The sequence below is a fragment of the Scyliorhinus torazame genome, chromosome 16 (genome assembly GCF_047496885.1).
Source record: "Scyliorhinus torazame isolate Kashiwa2021f chromosome 16, sScyTor2.1, whole genome shotgun sequence".
NCBI classification, from domain to species: Eukaryota; Metazoa; Chordata; class Chondrichthyes; order Carcharhiniformes; family Scyliorhinidae; genus Scyliorhinus; species Scyliorhinus torazame.
In genome coordinates, this window is record NC_092722.1 from 16,065,134 (window position 1) to 16,089,377 (window position 24,244).

At 45.9% G+C, this 24,244-nt stretch overlaps 1 protein-coding gene across 3 annotated transcripts in view; it reads right to left on the minus strand.

The window, feature by feature from the left end:
- The window catches only part of mmel1 (membrane metallo-endopeptidase-like 1), a 243,318-nt gene that overhangs the window by 202,017 nt on the left and 17,057 nt on the right, over window positions 1-24,244 (minus strand). For all 3 annotated transcript variants that reach the window (XM_072478005.1, XM_072478006.1, XM_072478004.1), the window contains exon 3: window positions 7,055-7,114. In XM_072478005.1, the coding sequence (XP_072334106.1) occupies window positions 7,055-7,114 (60 nt within the window). The remainder of the gene's footprint in view (window positions 1-7,054; window positions 7,115-24,244) is intronic.

The following is a 24,244-nucleotide window of genomic DNA, read 5'->3' on the forward strand; positions in this document are numbered from 1 at the left end:
CTCTCTCTCACATTCACACACACTCACGTCTCTCTCTCTCTCACACATTCACACACACTCACGTCTCTCTCTCTCTCACATTCACACACACTCACATCTCTCTCTCTCTCACATTCACACACACACTCACGTCTCTCTCTCTCTCTCACATTCACACACACTCACGTCTCTCTCTCTCTCTCACATTCACACACACTCACGTCTCTCTCTCTCACACATTCACACACACATCTCTCTCTCTCACACATTCACACACACTCACGTCTCTCTCTCTCTCACACATTCACACACACTCACGTCTCTCTCTCTCTCACATTCACACACACACTCACGTCTCTCTCTCTCTCACACATTCACACACACTCACGTCTCTCTCTCACACATTCACACACACTCACGTCTCTCTCTCTCTCACATTCACACACACACTCACGTCTCTCTCTCTCACACATTCACACACACTCACATCTCTCTCTCTCTCACATTCACACACACACTCACGTCTCTCTCTCTCTCACACATTCACACACACTCACGTCTCTCTCTCTCACACATTCACACACACTCACGTCTCTCTCTCACATTCACACACACACTCACATCTCTCTCTCTCTCACATTCACACACACTCACGTCTCTCTCTCTCTCACATTCACACACACTCACGTCTCTCTCTCTCACACATTCACACACACACTCACGTCTCTCTCTCTCACATTCACACACACACTCACGTCTCTCTCTCTCTCACATTCACACACACTCACGTCTCTCTCTCACATTCACACACACACTCACGTCTCTCTCTCTCTCACATTCACACACACTCACGTCTCTCTCTCTCACACATTCACACACACTCACGTCTCTCTCTCTCTCACACATTCACACACACTCACATCTCTCTCTCTCTCACATTCACACACACTCACGTCTCTCTCTCTCTCACATTCACACACTGACGTCTCTCTCTCTCACATTCACACACACTCACATCTCTCTCTCTCTCACATTCACACACACACTCACATCTCTCTCTCTCTCTCACATTCACACACACACTCACATCTCTCTCTCTCTCACATTCACACACACTCACGTCTCTCTCTCTCTCACATTCACACACTCACGTCTCTCTCTCTCACACATTCACACACACTCACATCTCTCTCTCTCTCTCACATTCACACACACACTCACGTCTCTCTCTCTCACACATTCACACACACTCACGTCTCTCTCTCTCACATTCACACACACTCACGTCTCTCTCTCTCTCACATTCACACACACTCACGTCTCTCTCTCTCATACATTCACACACACTCACATCTCTCTCTCTCACACATTCACACACACTCACATCTCTCTCTCTCTCACACATTCACACACACTCACATCTCTCTCTCTCACACATTCACACACACTCACGTCTCTCTCTCTCACATTCACACACTCACGTCTCTCTCTCTCACATTCACACACACTCACATCTCTCTCTCTCTCACATTCACACACTCACGTCTCTCTCTCTCACATTCACACACACTCACATCTCTCTCTCTCTCACATTCACACACACTCACGTCTCTCTCTCTCTCACACATTCACACACACTCACGTCTCTCTCTCTCTCACATTCACACACACTCACGTCTCTCTCTCTCACATTCACACACACTCACATCTCTCTCTCTCTCACATTCACACACACTCACGTCTCTCTCTCTCTCACACATTCACACACACTCACGTCTCTCTCTCACACATTCACACACACTCACATCTCTCTCTCTCACACATTCACACACTCACGTCTCTCTCTCTCTCTCACATTCACACACACTCACATCTCTCTCTCTCTCTCTCACATTCACACACACTCACGTCTCTCTCTCTCACACATTCACACACACTCACATCTCTCTCTCTCTCACATTCACACACACACTCACGTCTCTCTCTCTCACACATTCACACACACTCACGTCTCTCTCTCTCTCACACATTCACACACACTCACGTTTCTCTCTCTCTCACACATTCACACACACTCACGTCTCTCTCTCACATTCACACACTCACGTCTCTCTCTCTCACATTCACACACACTCACATCTCTCTCTCTCTCACATTCACACACTCACGTCTCTCTCTCTCACATTCACACACTCACGTCTCTCTCTCTCACATTCACACACACTCACGTCTCTCTCTCTCACATTCACACACTCACGTCTCTCTCTCACACATTCACACACACTCACATCTCTCTCTCTCTCACATTCACACACACTCACGTCTCTCTCTCTCTCACACATTCACACACACTCACGTCTCTCTCTCTCTCACATTCACACACTCACGTCTCTCTCTCACACATTCACACACACTCACATCTCTCTGTCTCTCACATTCACACACACTCACGTCTCTCTCTCTCTCACACATTCACACACACTCACGTCTCTCTCTCTCTCTCTCATTCACACACACACTCACGTCTCTCCCTCTCTCTCACATTCACACAGTCACGTCTCTCTCTCTCTCTCACATTCACACACACTCACGTCTCTCTCTCTCTCTCACATTCACACACACTCCCGTCTCTCTCTCTCACACATTCACACACACATCCCTCTCTCTCACACATTCACACACACTCACGTCTCTCTCTCTCTCACATTCACACACACTCACCTCTCTCTCTCTCTCACACATTCACACACACTCACGTCTCTCTCTCTCACACATTCACACACACTCACGTCTCTCTCTCTCTCGCACATTCACACACACTCACGTCTCTCTCTCTCACACATTCACACACACATCTCTCTCTCTCACACATTCACACACACTCACGTCTCTCTCTCTCTCACATTCACACACACTCACATCTCTCTCTCTCTCACATTCACACACACACTCACGTCTCTCTCTCTCTCTCACATTCACACACACTCACGTCTCTCTCTCTCTCTCACATTCACACACACTCACGTCTCTCTCTCTCACACATTCACACACACATCTCTCTCTCTCACACATTCACACACACTCACGTCTCTCTCTCTCTCACACATTCACACACACTCACATCTCTCTCTCTCTCACACATTCACACACACTCACATCTCTCTCTCGCTCACATTCACACACACTCACGTCTCTCTCTCTCTCACACATTCACACACACTCACGTCTCTCTCTCTCTCTCACATTCACACACACTCACGTCTCTCTCTCTCTCACATTCACACACACTCACGTCTCTCTCTCTCTCTCTCTCACATTCACACACACTCACGTCTCTCTCTCTCTCACATTCACACACACTCACGTCTCTCTCTCACACATTCACACACACTCACGTCTCTCTCTCTCTCTCACATTCACACGCACTCACATCTCTCTCTCTCTCACACATTCACACACACTCACGTCTCTCTCTCACACATTCACACACACACTCACATCTCTCTCTCTCTCACATTCACACACACTCACGTCTCTCTCTCACACATTCACACACACTCACGTCTCTCTCTCACACATTCACACACACACTCACGTCTCTCTCTCTCTCACACACACACTCACGTCTCTCTCTCTCTCTCTCACATTCACACACACTCACGTCTCTCTCTCACATTCACACACACTCACGTCTCTCTCTCACATTCACACACACTCACGTCTCTCTCTCTCTCACATTCACACACACTCACATCTCTCTCTCTCACATTCACACACACACTCACATCTCTCTCTCTCTCACACATTCACACACACTCACATCTCTGTCTCTCTCACATTCACACACACTCACATCTCTCTCTCACATTCACACACTCACGTCTCTCTCACATTCACACACACTCACGTCTCTCTCTCTCACATTCACACACACACTCACGTTTCTCTCTCTCTCACATTCACACACACTCACATCTCTCTCTCACATTCACACACGCTCACATCTCTCTCTCACACATTCACACACACTCACGTCTCTCTCTCTCTCTCACATTCACACGCACTCACATCTCTCTCTCTCTCACATTCACACACACTCACGTCTCTCTCACATTCACACACACTCATGTCTCTCTCTCACATTCACACATAAACTCACATCTCTCTCTCTGTCACATTCACACACTCACATCTCTCTCTCTCTCACATTCACACACACTCACGTCTCTCTCTCTCACATTCACGCACAAACTCACATCTCTCTCCCTCACATTCACACACACACACATCTCTCTCTCTCTCACATTCACACACACTCACGTCTCTCTCTCTCTCTCACATTCACACACACTCACGTCTATCTCTATCTCTCACATTCACACACAAACTCACGTCTCTCTCTCTCTCACATTCACACACACTCACATCTCTCTCTCTCTCTCACATTCACACACACTCACGTCTCTCTCTCTCTCACATTCACACACACTCACATCTCTCTCTCTCACACATTCACACACACTCACGTCTCTCTCTCTCTCACATTCACACACACTCACATCTCTCTCTCTCTCACATTCACACACACTCACGTCTCTCTCACATTCACACACACTCACGTCTCTCTCACATTCACACACACTCACATCTCTCTCTCTCTCACATTCACACACACTCACGTCTCTCTCTCTCTCTCACATTCATACATAAACTCACATCTCTCTCTCTCACATTCACACACTCACATCTCTCTCTCTCTCACATTCACACACACTCACGTCTCTCTCTCTCTCACATTCACACACACTCACATCTCTCTCTCACATTCACACACACTCACGTCTCTCTCACATTCACACACACTCACGTCTCTCTCTCTCACATTCACACACACTCACGTCTCTCTCACATTCACACACACTCACATCTCTCTCTCTCTCACATTCACACACACTCACATCTCTCTCTCTCACATTCACACGCACTCACATCTCTCTCACATTCACACACACTCACGTCTCTCTCTCACATTCACACACAAACTCACATCTCTCTCTCTCACATTCACACACACACACATCTCTCTCTCTCTCACATTCACACACACTCACATCTCTGTCTCTCACATTCACACACACTCACGTCTCTCTCTCTCTCTCACATTCACACACAAACTCACATCTCTCTCTCTCACATTCACACACACTCACGTCTCTCTCTCTCTCTCACATTCACACACACTCACATCTCTGTCTCTCACATTCACACACACTCACGTCTCTCTCACATTCACACACACTCACGTCTCTCTCACATTCACACACACTCACGTCTCTCTCACATTCACACACACTCACGTCTCTCTCTCTCACATTCACACGCTCTCACGTCTCTCTCTCTCACATTCACACACAAACTCACATCTCTCTCTCTCTCACATTCACACACATTCACACACACTCACGTCTCTCTCACATTCACACACACTCACGTCTATCTCTCTCTTTCACATTCATACACATGCCTACGTCTCTCTCTCTCACAGTCGCACACACGCTCTGGACAATGAATGTTCGCGTGTGAGTTAATCATGAAGGATATAAACTCTCTTTGGTTCACATTGGACATCAGCTGTCTGGGGCAGTGGTGGATGCCAGGCTGCAATGTGCAATTGAGAACTCAGCACAGCAGGCTCGAATGCGCTCCAGCACAAAGCATTGCATGTCTCACCCCCACAGAAGGTGTCAGTAGCAAGATTACGGCTGGATTCTTTTGTCCCTCAGAGAGATGCCGTTCGCTGGCGGCTGGAGTATCTAATCCCCCCGCTTGTCAATGAGATTTCCCATTGAAGTATCCCCACACTGCCGGGAAACCTGCAGGCAGGGTGCGGTGGTAGGGGGAACAGGGGCTGGATTCTCCACTCCCCGACGCTGAAATCGCATCTGGCACTGCGATGCTCCGTTGCCGACCGGATGTGTGCTGACACCGTCCAGGATCCTCGCGTGGCGGCTACAGACGCAGTCCGACGCTGCCCGCCACAGTCGGTGGAGGGCCGATCAGCGGGCAGGGGGGGACTTCATTTGGGGCTGGGGGCAATGTGGGTATGTGGCCCGGGGAGAGCGAGTGGTCGGAGGGGGGCATTACTTTGGCGGCCCAGGTCCGCGTGCGGTATCCGCCATGGAGTACGAAGCAGCCAGAGCAGGCCGCCACTGTGCGCATGCGTGGCCTCTGAATTGGAAGTGCTGGGGGCTGCGAACTCTACGCCGGCTCCCTGTTAGCCCACAGCAAAACGGTGAATCGGCATGGGGACTTAGTCTCCCAAACGGATAATCCAGGCCCCTGGGGAATCCCAAAGGCCCGAGAATTCCGGCCGACTTCTATTCACAGAGATTAAGGAAGTAGAGAAGGTGGGATTGCTCTCGTTAGAGAAGAGGAGGATAAGGGAGAGTTCAGAGAGATACTCAAGATGATGAAGGGTTTCAATTGAGTTTCTAAGAAACTGCTTCCACTGCAGTAAGGATTAAAAACCCATTTAAGGTAATTGGCAAAACATTTAATCATGAAAATTTGGAGTGGGTAAGCAATTCCCTTTGATGGCCACCGTTCAGAAAACACCCCAGTGGCAGGACTGTATCCGGGAGCCATCCCCACATGGCTCCCTGTTACTCTACTGGACCCTCAGCCGCCCAGGCCCCAGGTGGCTGTACAGGTACAATGGGCTGAATGGCCTCATTAATGCTGGAAGATTCTATGAGATTACGGTTATACTTAAGAATCACTACTTAACATTTAAAGACATATTTTCCTTCTCTGTCTGACCTTCACGAAAGGAGATGTGGGTATATTTGTGTGATTTATGATTTGCCTTTATATCTACTTTTCCGTTAAAATTAATGATGGTAGGGAAGTGTAGTCCATAATTATTATACCTTCTCAACAGTTTCTTTCCATAAGGAACTGGCAGTACATAGATTTTTCTACAATTCAAATGTGAGTGCTGTTACCTCCTGCTCATACTTAATAAAAGGCTCTGGACCTCACTCACCCGAAGCCACACAGTCTGAACCTCACTCACCGGAAGCCACGCAGTCCGAGGTCACGCAGACATTGCCCAACCTGCTGGATAACTGTTTGTCTGAGGACCAAGAACAGAATAAGACTTCAGTCAGAAAACTGCAGCATCCACTTAGTTTTGCCTCACCAACAAGAGTGGAACGGTATCAAACAAGCTACGATATTAGATTCTTCCCCACCAATACCACCATTCCGTTTACCTGTCCCGTACGTGAGAAACTGCCGGGGAGAACTTGAGAATTCTGGGTCAACATTTATTTCTTATTCATCACTGATTAACTAGTTATTTGTGGGACCTAGTTATTTGTGGGACCTTGTTGCAAAGAAATGGTGGCATGTTTGTCTGAATTGAAAAAGTGACGAGTCAAAAGTGCTTCCTTGGCTACGAAACGCGTTGAGATGTCATAAGGATGTGAAAATTGTTCTATACATGCAAATACTTCTTGCTCTCTTTTATTAATACTCCATTGGCCATTCCTTCTCAAACTTCCCTCTGTTGTTCCTGCTGAGCTTCAACTGCACCACCCTCCCTCTGCTTAAAGTTAAAAAAAATCTTTTTTAGGAATGTAAAGCATTGGAACTTCTTACTTTCCACAGCTTTTCCTCCTTTCTGTAATCCATCAGGCTCCTAAGTCAGGGATCACTTTAACCTCATCTCCCTGCCAGGAATCTGACACAATTGGCTATTTGCTTTACATCATGACTATTTTAAAAACCATTTATGCCAATAGTGAGTAATATCCAGCCAATCTGATTGTGCCAGTTTCCCACTGGAAACTGCTACAGAAGATGGCGCCGGAGCGAGGCGACTCTCTGCGAGTTCTCCCCAACAGATCCACTTTTTACTTAACTTATACTCGTTCTAATCTTTTAAAATTTAATTCTAATACTAACATTATTACTAACCTCTCTCTTTTATCTTTTCTTGCAGGCTTGAACATCTTCCGAGGCCTGTGGAGACCTTTTGACACGACCCAACCTGAACTCCACGACCTGGAAGTGGATCGGGACCAAGCCGGAAGTGAAGCCCCAACCTCGATTTGGAGCCGACCCGGACCTCGGAGTGCCCGACCCGGCCGAACAACCGATGACAGCCCCCGGATCGCTCGGCCCAGTCTCCGGAGCTCCCTATCCGATCCCCGACGACAAGACCTGGCCCAACTCGACCCCAAGAGACTCGCCCAGCGACCCGACCCGGAGAGACCCGCCCAGCAACCCGACCCGGAGAGGCACGCCCAGCAACCCGACCTACCTGAAGAGGGAAGAAAGAACTCATTCTGGTGCTTGGATGTGGTGACCCTGGCACCCTACTGCTCCCCAGACCTGGAATACCTGACCGTGAAGTGCTGCCCATACTATCTTCCACGTGAGTTCACTTCAGCCATTATCACAGCGGTCTACATCCCACCCCAGGCAGAAGTGAGGAAGGCCCTGGACGAACTGTACACAGTTATAAACAACTACGAAACAGAACACCCGGAGGCCTTGTTCATTGTGGCCGGAGACTTCAACAAGGCCAACCTCAAGAGTGTACTGCCCAAATTCCACCAGCACACCTCCTGTCCTACCAGGGACAACACTCTTGACCACTGCTACTCAAAAATCAAGGACGCCTACCGTTCTATCCCCCATCCGCACTTTGGGAAATCAGGCCATAAGACGGTGCTCCTTCTCCCAGCATACAGGCAGAAACTCAAGCGGGAGAATCCAGCTAAGAAGGTTGTGCAGTGCTGGTCCGAAGAGACAGAAGAGCTCTTGCGTGACTGCTTAGCGACAGTGGACTGGTCCATATTTAAGAACTCAGTGACCAACTTAAATGAGTATGCCACCACCGTCACAGACTTTATCAGCAAATGTGTGGACGACTGCGTGCCAAAGAAAGCAGTACGTACGTTCCCCAAACGGAAACCATACCCACCATCACAGCTTCCGAAGTCAGATCGACCTTCCTGAAAGAGAACCCTCGGAAGGCGACAGGCCCGACGGGATCCCTGATCATGCACTCAGAGCCTGCATGGAGCAGCTGGCAGAGGTGTTCGGGGACATCTTTAACCTGTCCTTACTCCACTCCGAGGTCCCCACCTGCTTCAAGAAGACCACCATCATACCGGTGCCAAAGAAGATCCAGCAAACGTACCTCAATGACTACAGTCCGGTGCCCTGACTTCAGTCGTAATGAAGTGCTTCGAGAGGTTGATCATAAAGCGCATCACCTCCATACTCCCAGAACGCCTTGATCCACTGCAATTCGCATACCGTCACAACCGGTCCTCAGCAGACGCCATCTCCCTGGCTCTACACTCATCCCCAGAGCATCTCGACAACAAGGACTCCAACATCAGATTCCTATTTATTGACTACAGCTCCGCCTTCAGTACCATAATCCCAGCCAAGCTCATATCAAAGCTCCAAAACCTAGGACTTGGCTCCCCACTCTGCAACTGGATCCTCGGCTTTCTGACCCACAGACCACAATCAGTGAGATTGAACAACAATACCTCCTCATTAATAGTCCTCGATACTGGGGCCCTGCAAGACTCCGTACTTAGCCCCCTACTCTACTCCCTGTACACACACGACTGCGTGGCAAAATTTGGTTCCAACTCCATCTACAAGTTTGCTGACGATATGACCATAGTGGGCTGGATCTCGAATAACGATGAGTCAGAATACAGGAGGGAGATAGAGAACCTAGTGGAGTGGTGCAGCGACAATAATATCTCCCTCAATGCCAGCAAAAATAAAGAACTGGTCATTGGCTTCAGGAAGCAAAGTACTGTACACAGCCCTGTCAGCATCAACGGGGCCGAGGTGGAGATGATTAGCAGTTTCAAATTCCTAGGGGTGCACATCTACAAAAATCTGTCCTGGTCCACCCACTGGTCGATGCTACCACCAAGAAAGGTGGTAGTAAACTAAGGAAATTCGGCATGTCCACATTAACCCTTACCAACTTTTACAGATGCACCATAGAAAGCATCCTATCGGGCTGCATCACAGCCTGGTATGGGAACTGCTCGGCCCAGGACCGCAAGAAACTACAGAGTCGTGCACACAGACCAGTCCATCACACAAACCTGCCTCCCATCCACTGAGTCCATCTACACCTCCCGCTGTCTGGGGAAAGCCATAATCGAAGACCCCTCCCACCCAGCTTACTCACTCTTTGATGCCCGATCAATTGCACAAAGACTAAAGTTGGTAACAACTGTGGCTTTATTACAGTCAGATGCGAGGCCTCCTGCTGCAGCTGGCGAAATGGCAGGGCACTGGAGGTCATGCATATTTATACAGTTCTCCCTGGGCGGAGCCAGCTGGCAGGAGCTACCGGCGAACCTGTAGTGCAGGTCCTACCTTACATCTCCAATAACAGTGGATCAACACACTCTTCCAACTTCTTCCATCGGGCAGGAGATACAGAAGTCTGAGAACACGCACGAACAGACTCAAAAACAGCTTCTTCCCCGCTGTTACCAGACTCCTAAACGACCCTCTTATGGACTGACCTCATTAACACTACACCCTGGATGCTTCATCCGATGCCGGTGCTTATGTAGTTACATTATGTACCTTGTGTTGCCCTATTATGTATTTTCTTTTATTCCCTTTTCTTCCCTTGTACTTAATGATCTGTTGAGCTGCTCGCAGAAAAATACTTTTCACTGCACCTCGGTACACGTGACAATAAACAAATCCAAGCCCAAATCCAAATCCACTGGGAGGGTTGGGTTAGTCTTAATAAATGTGTTACATTTTGTGTTATCCTACATTTATAAGCTTTGATCTTCAACTCAGTTTTTCAATGTGAGAAAACCTCCTCAGGACCATCCTATAACAACTCGAAACGACTCGAGGGGCCAAATAATAAACTCAAGGGTTTATTGACTAAGCAGAACTATATACACTGAGGGTTTAACAGCACTATTATACAGGCCCACTCCTAAACCACAGCCTGGCTCCAACTGCACCCTCCAGCCTCTACTGATTGACCCTATTGGCTCCGGTCCAGTCATGTGGCCTGCACAGGATCAACCATTAAAGGGACCACTCTATAATATTCCTTTCCCACTCGCTCTTGGGACCGCCTGTGATAAAACAAAAAGGAAATCAGTTAACATATAGGCAGACCAACAACAATATTAAAGAAGGGACTCCAGGGAAAGGCAATTCATAACGTCAGTAAGTGCGGAGACTTCCAGATCCTTGTGGAATGCTGCAACTCTCTCAGGAATTCTTCAGCAGCTGATGACACCAGTTCCCTTGATGTAGCAGACAAGCTGATCACCTCTAGAGCTAGGCCTTTGCCGACCACTTCTTCTTCCTCAGCCACCGAAGCCAGAGGCTGCCTTGGCCACACCGAGGATGTAGAAATCTCTGCTTCAGGGCTGGTGAACACCAGCTTGATGAGGGACACACTTGCTGGTCTCCTGGAGTTTGTTCTTCTCCCTTGCTTAAGTGGTTGACATGCTTCTTTACTCAATGGCCCTCTGCCTCCACCACATATGAGACTGTCCCTGTCTCCTCCACAACTCTCCCAGGGAGGTCCATCATTGCAATTCCTTGCCAAAGCAGGGTTGTCAATATTGTGCAATCTGTCCCTCTTCTGGGAGTCATGATACTCTTTCTGAGAGACTTGCCGAGCCTCCACCCTTCCCAATAAATTTGGGAACACTAAATCTAAATGGGTACACAGGTGCTGACCCATTAGCAATTATGCAGGCCTGACCCCGGCGGTGGTATGAGGTGTGTTGTAGGACAACAAAAAACTTGCCAATGGCAATGGCCTGTGAGCCTGCTTCTTCATGGAGCCTTAAACGTCTGCATGGCTCACTCCACCAATCCATTCGAGGCAGAATGGTTGGGGTCGATCGAACGTGATGAATGCCATTAGACTTCGCGAAAGTCTGGAATTAGTCATCGATGAATGGTCTGATGTCAACACTTCGGGAAGACCATGGATCGGGAAGATCGGGAAGATCAGCCTCAGTTTGTCAACAGTAGATGTGGCTGTGGTGTATCGCATGAGATGAACATCCAGCCACTTGGGATAGGCATCATCTAGGATTAGGAGTTGGTGTCCCTGCTCTGGGCATCATGTAATTCTTGGAGCAGTGGCCATCGCCCTGGGGTGGTACAGTGACATTCCGTCTTTACGGGCTACCTCATTCTACATTGCAAGTACTGCTTTATTTGCTCTATCTTATCAACATGCCACCCTGTCAGCGCCATTTTCTTGACCTTCGAGAGCAATGAGTCACTATCTGTCCATGACTTGATGTTGGCTGCTGAGACAGGAAAGGTTTCTGGAAAATGCAAAGCCAATACTATCTCCTAAGGGACAGGCAGTGACGTTACGGTCTGTGGCTGTGGGAGGCAACTAAGTGCAACTGCATGCGAGATCTATGTTCCCGGCCTATGTTCGAAAATATAGCTATATACTGCCAACAGAAAGACCCATCTCTGCATCCGGCCGAGGCGAGAGGCACCACTGGCTTATCCTCCCAGAAAAGCCTCAACAATGGCTTGGTCTGCCACCACGGTGAAGTGCCTTCTGTCGATGTACTGGTGAAATTTCTTCACAACGTAAATGACTGCTAGGCTTTCTTTGTCGATTTGGAGAGTATTTTTACTCCGCATCTGACAAAGTTCTTGAAGCAAACGCAATTGGCCTCTCCACCCCATATGTCATTCTATGGAATAGAACTGCTCCAACTCCATCTGGTGAGATGTCACAAGTGACTGCTAATGGATTGCTCGGGTCAAAGTTCATGAGCAATGTTGACGACTTCAAAGCCTGCTTGACTTGGGCAAACACTCCTTTGTGCATGTCTCCTCACTTCCATTGCTGATGTTTTATAAAAAGCTGGTGTAAAGGGGCCAGAATTGGTGATAAGTTCGACAGGAATCTTCCCTAGTAATTGACTGTTCCTAAGAAGAACTTCAGTTCTGGTGCATTCTTAGGCACAGCATCTCCCTTAATAGCTTTCACCTTGTCTTCGAGGGGATGCAATCCCTTTGCATCCACTTTGAACCCGAGATACCTAACCTCATCAGCTTGAAACATACATTTCTCGTGTTATAAACATAAACCTCCTGAGGACCTCCTCCAGGTTTACCCACACACTTTGGTAGACGCACCTGTAACTAAGACTCGCCCAGGTATACCATCACTTTGGGGATTCCTTGGAACAGGCTCTCCACAGTGGAAAATAGTGCAGGCTGACACCAAATGGCAATCGAGAGTACTGAAATAACCGCTTGTGGGTATTTATTGTAACTAACTTTCTGCCGTCTTCTTACACTTCCAGCTGTGGTAGCATGAACCAGGTCTAGCTAAATATATTTGAGGCCCCCTGCTAACTTAGCATAGAGGGCCTCTATCCTCGGAATAGGGTAATGATCTGGCTGAGCTCCACTGTTTATTGTTACGTTTGTAACCCCGCAGATCCTCACAGTGAGATCCGGTTGCAGGACGGGGACGATGGGCGCGGCCCATATGCAAATCTGCACAGGCTCGATAACGCCCAGGTCTTCCAACTTCTTCAGTTCCCACCTCTACTTTCTGGTGTAATGCGTATGGCACTGGCCAAGCTCGGCTTTAACCCTTTTTATCCAACCCAGTTCTCTCTGGAATACCTCCTGATTTTTCCAGAGAAACTCTTGACATCCCCATCCTGGACATTAATTATTTCCAGCCAGTTCAGTTTTCTTTGTTTTAGCCAGTCCTGTCCTTCATGATGGGTAGCCCAGCTGTCTGGTTCCTAGTAGATACAGCCGTGGAGGTTGTCCTCATTACTTTTAGCGTCTCTCCAGTGTAGTTGCTAAAGTATCCTCAGAATGGGTCAGGTTTAAGTGTTGCAGTTTCTTCTGGAGATGCTTGAATGTTCTTTCACCGATGACGAAGGCCATTGACCATTAAGACAATCTCACTGGGAGGTCTCTTGTTGAGTTGGATCTGATTGAGTGTGTGAGCCTCAGATCCCTCCTTTGGTTCCTCCACCAGCTTATTTACAGGGGTTGTTTTTATCCTCATTTATAGTTTTGCTCTACATTTAATTTGCAAGTGACCCTTTTTCCTGCATCTGAAGCAGATACAATTATTGTGCTGGCAGGTCTCTTGGGTGTGGTCTCCCGCACACCGAAAACATGACTCAGACCCTGGTGTTGACCAATTCTTCTCAGGCTCTGCTGCGCACCCACTCGGGCTGTTCCTAGTAGCAGCCATTTCCCACCACAACTGGTTCACCTCATTTTGCACGCCTTGCAGATCACTAACGCCTTGTCCAACGCACTCAGTCGCTTGGGCCATCTCCCCTGTTGTTTTTAAATGAGGTTCAGCAAGCAGTTTCGTTTGGATGTTGAGGTAGTTGATCCCAGAAACCAAATGATCCCTCAACTTGCCTCCTAACGCAGGCCCAAAATCGCAGTGATCAGCCAGCTGTCAGAGCCTGGCCATGAAGCTGGAGACCGTCTCTCCTGGCTCCCTAATAGTGAAGTGGAATTTGTACCTTTGCATCATAACAGAAGGTCGGGGTTATAGTGATCCTTAACTAAATTTACAAACTGGGTGAAAGTTCTGGAGCTTTGGGTAAACAGTAACACCTTCTGCTTTGGCTCGGTTGTTATTTTGTTTGTCAATAAAATGTAATGTAGTCTCTCAGTGTACTATCCCCAACTCTCAACTTCAGGGTCGAATGGTTTTATTTCCCCTAATAGTGGCATTTTTAACATAGTCTGTACCTCTTTCTTTCAGACTTCAAGTGATCACTCTCCTCCCCCTGTACAGTGATCTTCCAACAGCTGACCCAGTTTGTCCTTGTTACCAGTGTAATAACTCGAGGAGATTCGAGGTAGCCAGGAATATACAAAAAGGTTTATTGACTAAGAAGAACTTTATACACTTCGGGTTGATCAACACAACTATACAGGTCCACTCCTAAACACCACCCTGGCTCCAACTTCCGCCCTCCAGTCCCAGGGATGCACGCACTCAATCCCGATTGGCCCAGGTTTGCACGCTCGCATTCCATTTTTTCCAGCCCGTTCGTGTGGCCCATGTAGGATCGTCCATTAAAGGGGCCACGCTACCACATATCCTTTTCAGGAAATGTTATTCACGTAGTACTTGGCACATGGCAAATGATAACTGCTCACAAAATGGCCTCCAGCACAGACTCACCCAATCTCACAGGTAATTTAAAAAGGTGTTTGGCAAAGATTTTATTTTAAAATTCTTTTTGTAAATAGCCCATATAATTGCATACAGTTCAAAATATTAATAGAATTTGAGAGGAAGAAAACATTGAGCAACAACCAACGATTTACACATCCAATTTGCTTTTTGAAGTGAACCTTCAGCGGACTCGGGTTCGATTCCCGCTTGGGTCACTGTCTGTGCGGAGTCTGCACCTTCTCCCCATGTCTGCATGCGTTTTCTCCGGGTGCTCCGGTTTCCTCCCACAGTCCAAAGATGTGCAGGTTAGGTGGATTGGCCATGATAAATTGCCCCTTAGTGTCCAAAAGGTTAAGTCGGTTTACTGGGTTACAGGGATAGGGTGGAGGCATGGGCTTAAGTAGGATGCTCTTTCTAAAGGCCGGTGCAGTCTCATTGTGCCAAATGGCCTCCTTCTGCACTGCAAGGATTCTATTTGATCTCATCTTCCTGAATGATTTTGAAGCACAGATAAGAGTACATTTTTTGTACCTTACCATAGAATCCCATTCGGCCCATCGAACCTGCCCCTCTGAAAGAGCATTCCACCTATGCCCACTCCCCTGCCCTATCCCCATAACCCCACCTAACCTGCTCATCTTTGGACACTAAGGGGCAAATTTAGCATGGCCAATCCACCTAACGTGAACATAGACAAAACTGGAGCCCCCAGAAGAAGCCCACGCTGACACGGGGAGAATGTGCAAACTCCACATAGACAGTCACCCAAGGTCAGAATGGAATCTGGGCCCCTGGCGCTGTGACGCAGCAGTGCTAACTACTGTGCCACCCTTGTGATGTGTAATCATGTTTGTGATGCAAATAAATGGAGGAACCAATTTCAACAAAGCAAGATCAACAATCAGTAAATTCGATAAATGGCCAGTTAGTTATGAAATGGTCAAGGAACAAATATTACCCAGAATGGCAAAATAACCTCTTTTTCTTTGTTGAACAGTCAATGTAATCTTTTGCATTTAGCTGAACCACAGGTGCAGACAGATTTAATGTATTATTTCAATAACAGCACCTCCAGCAAACGTTTCTCAATATTACACTGAGAAATCGGCTGAGATTTTATAGACACACAGTGGGTGAGTTGAATGTGCAAGATACTGAACTTTTCACGTAGCTTTAACAAGCAAGACTTCAGTTGTTAGAAGTTTCCTTTTCTCCCCCCAGAAATGTGTGTGTATATGTTTTGACCCAGTGTGTACAACTGGAATAGATCTGCAATCAGAATCTAGCGTGCATCTTCCATTGTTTGCTTGTTGGAAATTATCTGCAAACATGTTAAAAATGTATTGCAAGCACTGTGGTGTAATGGTATTGTTGCTGGACTAGTAATGTTCTGGTCACCTGGGTTGAAATCCCACCATGGCAGATAGTGAAATTTAAATTCAACAAAAACCTGGAATTAAAAGTCAAACGATAACCATGAAACCATTGTCGACTGTCGTAAAACCCCATCTGGTTCACTAGTGTCATTCAGGGAAGGAAATTTGCCATCCTTTCCTGGCCTACATGTCACTCCAGATCCACAGCAATGTGGTTGATTCCTAAATGCCCTCAGGGATGGGGCAGCGATGACCATATCCCATGACAAATAAAAAAATGCTTGAGAAATAAGGCCAAATTATTTTGTCACATAATTTAATGCAGGTAATAAAACTATCACAAGTGAAATACAAAATAGTGGCAATGATTAATGGGATTGCTTTCTGTGAATGCTACTTACTTTTTCATTCACAGGATGTGACCATCACTGCCTAGGCCAGCATTTATTGCCCATGAGAATATGCAGAACCGCTGCAGTCCTGTGGTGTGGGTACACCCACAGTGCTGGTAGGAAAGGAGTTCCAGGATTTTGACCCAGCGACAGTGAGGGGACAGGTTTTTGAATTTGTCAGTGCGTGTTCTCAGACTTTTGTATCTCCTGCCCGATGGAGGAAGTTGGAAGAGAGAATAATCCGGTTGAGAGAGGTCTTTTATTATGCTGCCCGCTTTCCCCAGGCAGCGGGAGGTGTGGACAAAGTCAATGAATGGGAGGCGGGTTCATGTGATGGAATGGGCTGTTTTCACGACTCTATGTAGTTTCTTACAGTATTGGGCCGAACAGTTGCCATACCAGGCTGTGACGTAGCCAGATACGATGGTTTATATGGGGCATCTGTAAAAGTTGGTAAGAGTCAATGTGGACATGCCAAATTTCCTTAGTTTCCTGAGAACGTATAGGCGCTGTTGTGCTTTCTCGGTCGTAGCGTCGATGAGGTTGAACCAGGACAGATTGTTGGTGATATGCACACCGAGGAATTTGAAACTGTCAATTATCTCCACCTCAGCCCCATTGATGCAGACAGGGGTGTGTACGACACTTTGTTTCCTGAAGTCAATGACCAGCTCTTTAGTTTTGCTGACATTATGGGAGAGATTGTTATCATTCTATCACTCCACTAGGTTCTCGGTCTCCCTCCTGTGCTCTGACTCATCGTTGTTGGAGATCCAACCCACTACGGTCGTGTCATCAGCAAACTTGGAGATGGAGTTGGAGCTAAAATTTGTGACACAGTCGTGTGTGTATAGGGGGCTAAGTACGCAGCTTTGCAGGGCCCCAGTATTGAGGACTATTGTAGAGGCGGTGTTGTTGTTTATCCTTTCTGATTGTGGTTTATGGGCAGAGAGATTCCACTATTATATCCCAGTCAATAACATTTCAGAAGATATTCAGGGCCCTGCTTTTCTTAGTGCAGTTGGAAGCAAAACTTTTAATTTGTTCAGATGTTTGGTCCAAATTGAGAAACACGGTGACAAATCCTATCAAGAATTGGGTAAAATATTAGAAGATCATTCTGCACCAAAGCCATCAATTATCACGGAGAGGTTTCGACATCGCTGAAGGAATAAGCTAGAGGGGGGAAGCATTGTGCCATTTGTTGCGACCCTCAAGCGCCCGCAGAGTTCTGCAAATTTAGTGACACGTTTGATGATGCCATTAGAGATCGATTGGTTTGTGGGTTGAGAAATGATGCCATTCAGAGAAGATTATAAACAGAACAAAATCTAAGTTTGAAAACAGCATTAGACATTAAGCTTGCTGCTAAAGAGGTTTCTCAGCTTGGAGCAAGCCACGAGGATCCATAAACTGGCTATTGCTCAGAAAATGTCTCCCCAGAAGCCGGTGTGGCATCGCTATGCAAAAATAAACAACTCACGGGCTGATTGCTGGAACGAAGATAGCCAGTGCAAAAATTGTGGCAAAGCTGGCCACACAGCAGGAGCTTGCTGGGGTAAAACAGTATCTCCAGGGAAGAAAGTTCAAGGAAAAACAAAGGCACTTCTAGAAGAAGAAATAAAATGAATTCAACTAAGAAAACTCACAATGCGGAAGAAAATAAGAACAGCAACAAAACATCAATGAAAATGCAGCACATAGTCCTGATGAGGATCTGAATTTGAATGTAGTATTTGTACAAGGTGAATAACATTGGTTCTGGGTAATTCCAAAACTGAATGGACAACCTGGAAAAGTGGAGGTCGATAGGAGGGCTGCCATCTCCTTAAAACATGAGACCATCTATGAACAGAAATTGAATCACCTATTATTGAGGTCATCCTCAGAACCTAAACTGAGGAAGCAGTGTATCTACGAGGATGCACCACAGTCAAAGCAGAGTTAAGTGAGCAAACTGCAGAGCAGTCACTTCATGTGGTATAAGGAGGTTTTCCAGCTCTCTTTGGCCAATCTTGGCTGGAAAAGATCAAATTAAACTGGAGTGCAGTAAATATCTTAGCTGATTCAAAGACAAATTTACAGAATTTACTCCATGAAGGAGTACAAGTGTCTTTAATGATCAAGCAAAATAGCCAGCTGAAGTGTCTCAAGGCTCGAGTAGTATCCTAAGCCATACATCCAAATGTAGAATCTGAACTAATGAGATTTGTGGATGTAGGAGTCTTAGAACCCCTCATTACCAGTGACTGGGCAACCCCTATTGTGCCTGTAATGAAGCAAGATGGAACAATTTGCATCTGCGGAGATTTTAAAACAACCACCAATCCAGTTCTATTCGCAAATCAATACCTGCTATTATTGATTGAGGATTTGTTTGCCGACCTAACAGGAGGAGAGAAGTCCAGCAAGATTGACCAATTACAGGCTTACCTGCAAATGAATAGTGCAGTTGAATCTCAACACCTGCTCATCATTATCGCACATAAAGGCCTTTTCCACTGCAAGAGGTTACCTTTTGGAATAATGCCAGTACCCGTTTCATTTCAACAGTCCATGGACCAGATGCTCAGTGGTTTACAGGGAGTACAATGTTGCCTTGATGATTATACTAATTACTGGTACTAATGAACAGAAACAATTACATAACTTAGAAGCCACATTGAAATGCCTTCAGATGCATGGTCTCCGTGTGAGGAAAGATAAGTGTGATTTCTTTAAAACATCAGTCCAATTATCGAGGCCATGTAATTGATAGTATGTTTTACATCAGGCACCTAAGAATATGGAAGCTATAATGGAGGCTCCACGACCAACAAATGTAGTATAGTTAAGATCACTCTTAAAGTTAATTAGCTACTATGGAAAGTTAATCCCGAATCTAGCAACCCTAGTCAAACTGTTACATACCTTACTGTGCATAAAACAAACTTTGCAATGGACACCCGAAAGCAAAAAAGCTTACCAGTCTGCTGAACAAGCACTGAAGAGATCAGAAGTGATTGGTACACTTCGACCCAAAGTTACTATCACAACTTGCTTGTGATGCTTCGCCATACGAGTTAGAGTGGTGGAGTCACACAACTATCTTGAGGGGAAGACCGACCAATAGCTTTTTCATCATGTACTTTAACAGGTGCTGAAGCATACTACACTCAGTTGGTGAAGGAAACACTGAGAATTTCACCAATACCTTATGGTCGTCACTTCACGTAGTTGACAGATCACAGGCCCTTAACAGTTAGTTTCTGGCCATATAAAGGTATTCCTTCATTGGCAGCAAGTAGACTCCAACAATGGTCTTTGATTCTATTTGTACACTCAATTGAGATCAAATGCCGACAGTCAAGAAGACAAGCCAATGCTGATGCATTTGTCTTTGTCTGGCACTCTGCGCAATTCCACTGTGCCCCCCGCCCCCACCAACAACAGTACAAATCTCATCCTATTTCCAGTTCTCTCTAGCTTTGACAAGGAGTCAGCGAGACTCGAAACTTTAGCTCCCTTCTCTCTCCACAGATGCTGTCAGACCTGTTGAGATTGTACAGCATTTTCTCTTCTTGTTTCAAATTCCAGCATCCACAGTAATTTGCTTTTATCTGATGCATTGTCATGTTGCTTGTCAGATAACAGCCAGTAAAGAAAATATCTTCTATTGTGCACAGATAGAGCATGTTCCAGTGACTGCAGCTCAAATCCAACGACAGACCAGAAATAATCCAGTATTGATTAAGGTCCTGGAAATGGTGTTAAAAGGGAGGATAGCTTTTAACACATCCTGAATTAAAGCCGTATATTTCCTGGAATCCTGAGTTGACAGTACAAAGTAGATCCCTGTTGTGGGGGATGAGAATGATAATTCCTTCAAATTTACTGCAAAGAAAATTGGAACAATTACATGAAGGGCACCCAGGTATCGGTTGAATGAAGTAACTTGCGCAGAGTTACTTTTGGTGGCTAGGAATCGATGCCCAGATGGAGGAAAAAGCAGGACTGTGCCAGACATGTGCAGGGGTAAGGAACGGACTGTCAATGTCCCCATTGCAGCCATGGGAATAGCCTAAAATGCCTTGGCAACGTCTACGCATTGACTTTGCTGGTCCATACGAGGGGCGCGTGTTCATGGTCGTAGTAGACCCACATTGCAAGTGGCTGGAGGTGGCCCTGATAAATCAGCAACCACAGAACAAACCATTGAAAGCTTCTGAGGACCAAGGTTCATTACATCACCACTCAAACAATTTCTTGGCAATATATCGCAACACCAAACATGCGACTACACAGAGTTCCCCAACTCTTATTACTAATGAAGATGAAGTGGAGAACTACCTTTGATTTACTCTTACCGCAGGAGACATCTGAGATAGTAGAATGCAATCAGCAGTTGCAGATCTTGAGAAGAGAAGGTAATTTGAGAAGATGCTTGTTTAAACAAAGAGGGCACATGTTGGCACGCAGCTATACCACTCGTGAGATGTGGGTTCCTGCAACTGTATTAGCTAAAACAGGTCCAATCGTTCATACCTTACAATTGGGAGATGAGTTGGTGTGGAGACGATATGCAGATCAGCTGTTATCTACACGCATCAAACTACTATCCACGCAGCCAGATCATGTGACTATGACTTACGGTCAATTCACTAAAGAGATTGCAGAAGAATCTCCGGTTGCTATTAATCTTTGTTCTGTAAAAGAGACTCTACACCTTCCAGGGTAGAATCATTCACAGATGAACCTAAGAATACATCTAAGGTCACAAAAAATCACACCCAGAAGTGTGCAGGCAAGCAGTATGGAATAGACGCTCACCAGATCGTCTTTCCTATTGACCGTATTACCACTGTGTAATAATGGACTGCCTGCCCTTGTACATATATTTGTAAATGACTATGTAAAATTATTATAGTTATTTTTTGTGTTAGACCTTAGCTGTAAAGGGGGAGGGATGTTATATGTGTTGGCTGATATTGGTGTGCTGCTGCATGGTCCCTTTAAGAGTTGAGTCACGTGATAGTCTCTGACTTCATCGGCTATTTCCCGGGCTTAGAGTCAATCTCGACAATATACAACAGGAAGCTCATTGATGAAGCAGCTGAGGATGGCCGGGCCTAGGACATTATCCTGAGGAACTCCTGCAATGATGTCCTGGGACTGAATGACTGACCACCAACAACCACAACCACTTTCCTTTGTGCTAGGTATGATTGCAACTCATGGAGATCTTTCCCCCGATTCCCATCGACTCCAGTTTTACTCGGGCTCCTTGATTCCAACCTCGGTCAAACGCAGCCTTGACGTCACTTCACCTCTTGAGTTCAGCTCTTTTATCTACGTTTGGGTCAAAGCTGTAATGAGATCAGAAACTGAGTGGCAAACAGTTAATGAAACACGTAGAAGAGAGAGAAAAAGTTCCAAATGTGGCATTCATCATATATTCTACATCAAGAATCGCAATGAAGTGCAAAACATTTTCCCCACACATTGTGGCCTTGGGAACTCCAGCATGCCAGCTATGTTTCCTTGGAAACAAACTGATTTTGGTGCTTTTATCTTGACTATCAACTTGGCTCATTTGATGGCAAATGAGTGAGAAAGTTGTGGGCCTGAATACATTATTTAGATTGACATTTCAGTGCAGCAGTCATGGAATGCTGTGTTATTCGTGAAGCCATCTGAGTAGCTCACAATATGGAATGGAATTAGCCATTGGTCACACATAAATCCTAAAGTTGAAAGATTTAATTGGCCTGACACCACGCAAGTCAACAGTATCAATGATACAACTCATTTCCATAGACATTTTGAGGTAGATTCTCAACTTACGATCAGTTGTACAAATATTGTGGATCAGCCACCCATTATAGAAATCACAAGATCTTAAATTCCATTGATTTCGGAGCTTCAAATTGAAAATCTGTCCCGTTGCTTCTTAGAATTTGAGAAATACAAAAGGTTTACAAAAACATTTTTATATAAAAATCACCATTCACTGCATTATGGTCATCTTTTAAATCCATCTATGAATGGCTAACAAAAATTCGCACCAGAATGGAATAAAAATCTTCCAACCTGAATGTCAAAGGTATCTAGCCATGAAAGATTGGCAACAGGATCCTACACGGATTTAATTTTTTAGTCAGCGAGATCACACAACAGGGCGAATAATGATATCCAATTTACAACTGTCCGACTGAGGAAAAGTATCAGGAGGAAAAGTGGCCTCTACCTTGCCAGTTCATTCTGTTTAACTTAATGCTGGAAGACTTTGAATAATGCCTTCTCGACTCAATGTCACTGAAAACGCTGCATGGTGCAGAGTGTACAGAAGTGCTGACTTCTCATCATAGTGTTTTACAACTAGCCTGTATGCATTGAACAGCATCATTACTGTTTTATCTCTTAGGACAAGGGGAGGTTGCCCTTGTGTGACAGTAGATTGTAGATCTCGTTCATAACCTTATCTTTTCCACAAATACTGAGGTTTTAATTTCACCTAGTTCTCTGTTGTACCCATAGCTTGCAATCCATTCCCCAGCTAGTTCCTATTGATACTCACCAATCCATCACCTTCTCACTCACACACCTGATGCTTGCACACTTAATTACTCACCTTTTCACTCACTTGCCTATTCACTTTCACACTTCCTCAGCCAAGAGCTTGCTCTTTCACTCCTGTGTTCATGCTCACGTACATCTGCTCATTCACACATTTTCAAGCAGATACTCACACTTGCTCACACTTGTATTCTCACACTCACACACCAAGTCACATTGACTTATTCAACCCATTGATACAGACCCAAGAGTAAACAAACTCTCCTTGGGATCTCACAGGCACAAGTAAAAATGATTGAGAGATTGGAATTCATTGCAACAGAGGGCGGTGGAGGCCGGGACGTTGAGTGTCTTTAAGACAGAAGTTGATAAATTCTTGATTTCTCGGGGAATTAAGGGCGATGGAGAGAGAGCGGGTAAATGGAGTTGAAATCAGCCATGATTGAATGGTGGAGTGGACTCGATGGGCCGAATGGCCTTACTTCCGCTCCTATGTCTTATGGACAGGGATCTTCGGGAATGATCCTGTCAATGTAGCAGTTTTTAAATTCTCATTGGGTAATAACTTTGCTTGATCCCCAGATTATCATTCATACTTACATAATATTCAATGTGAGGACATATGTAGTTGAAGTTGAACATGCAGTTGAACACACATGTCAGTCTGTTCTAGACTATTGTCTGAAGCACCTCAA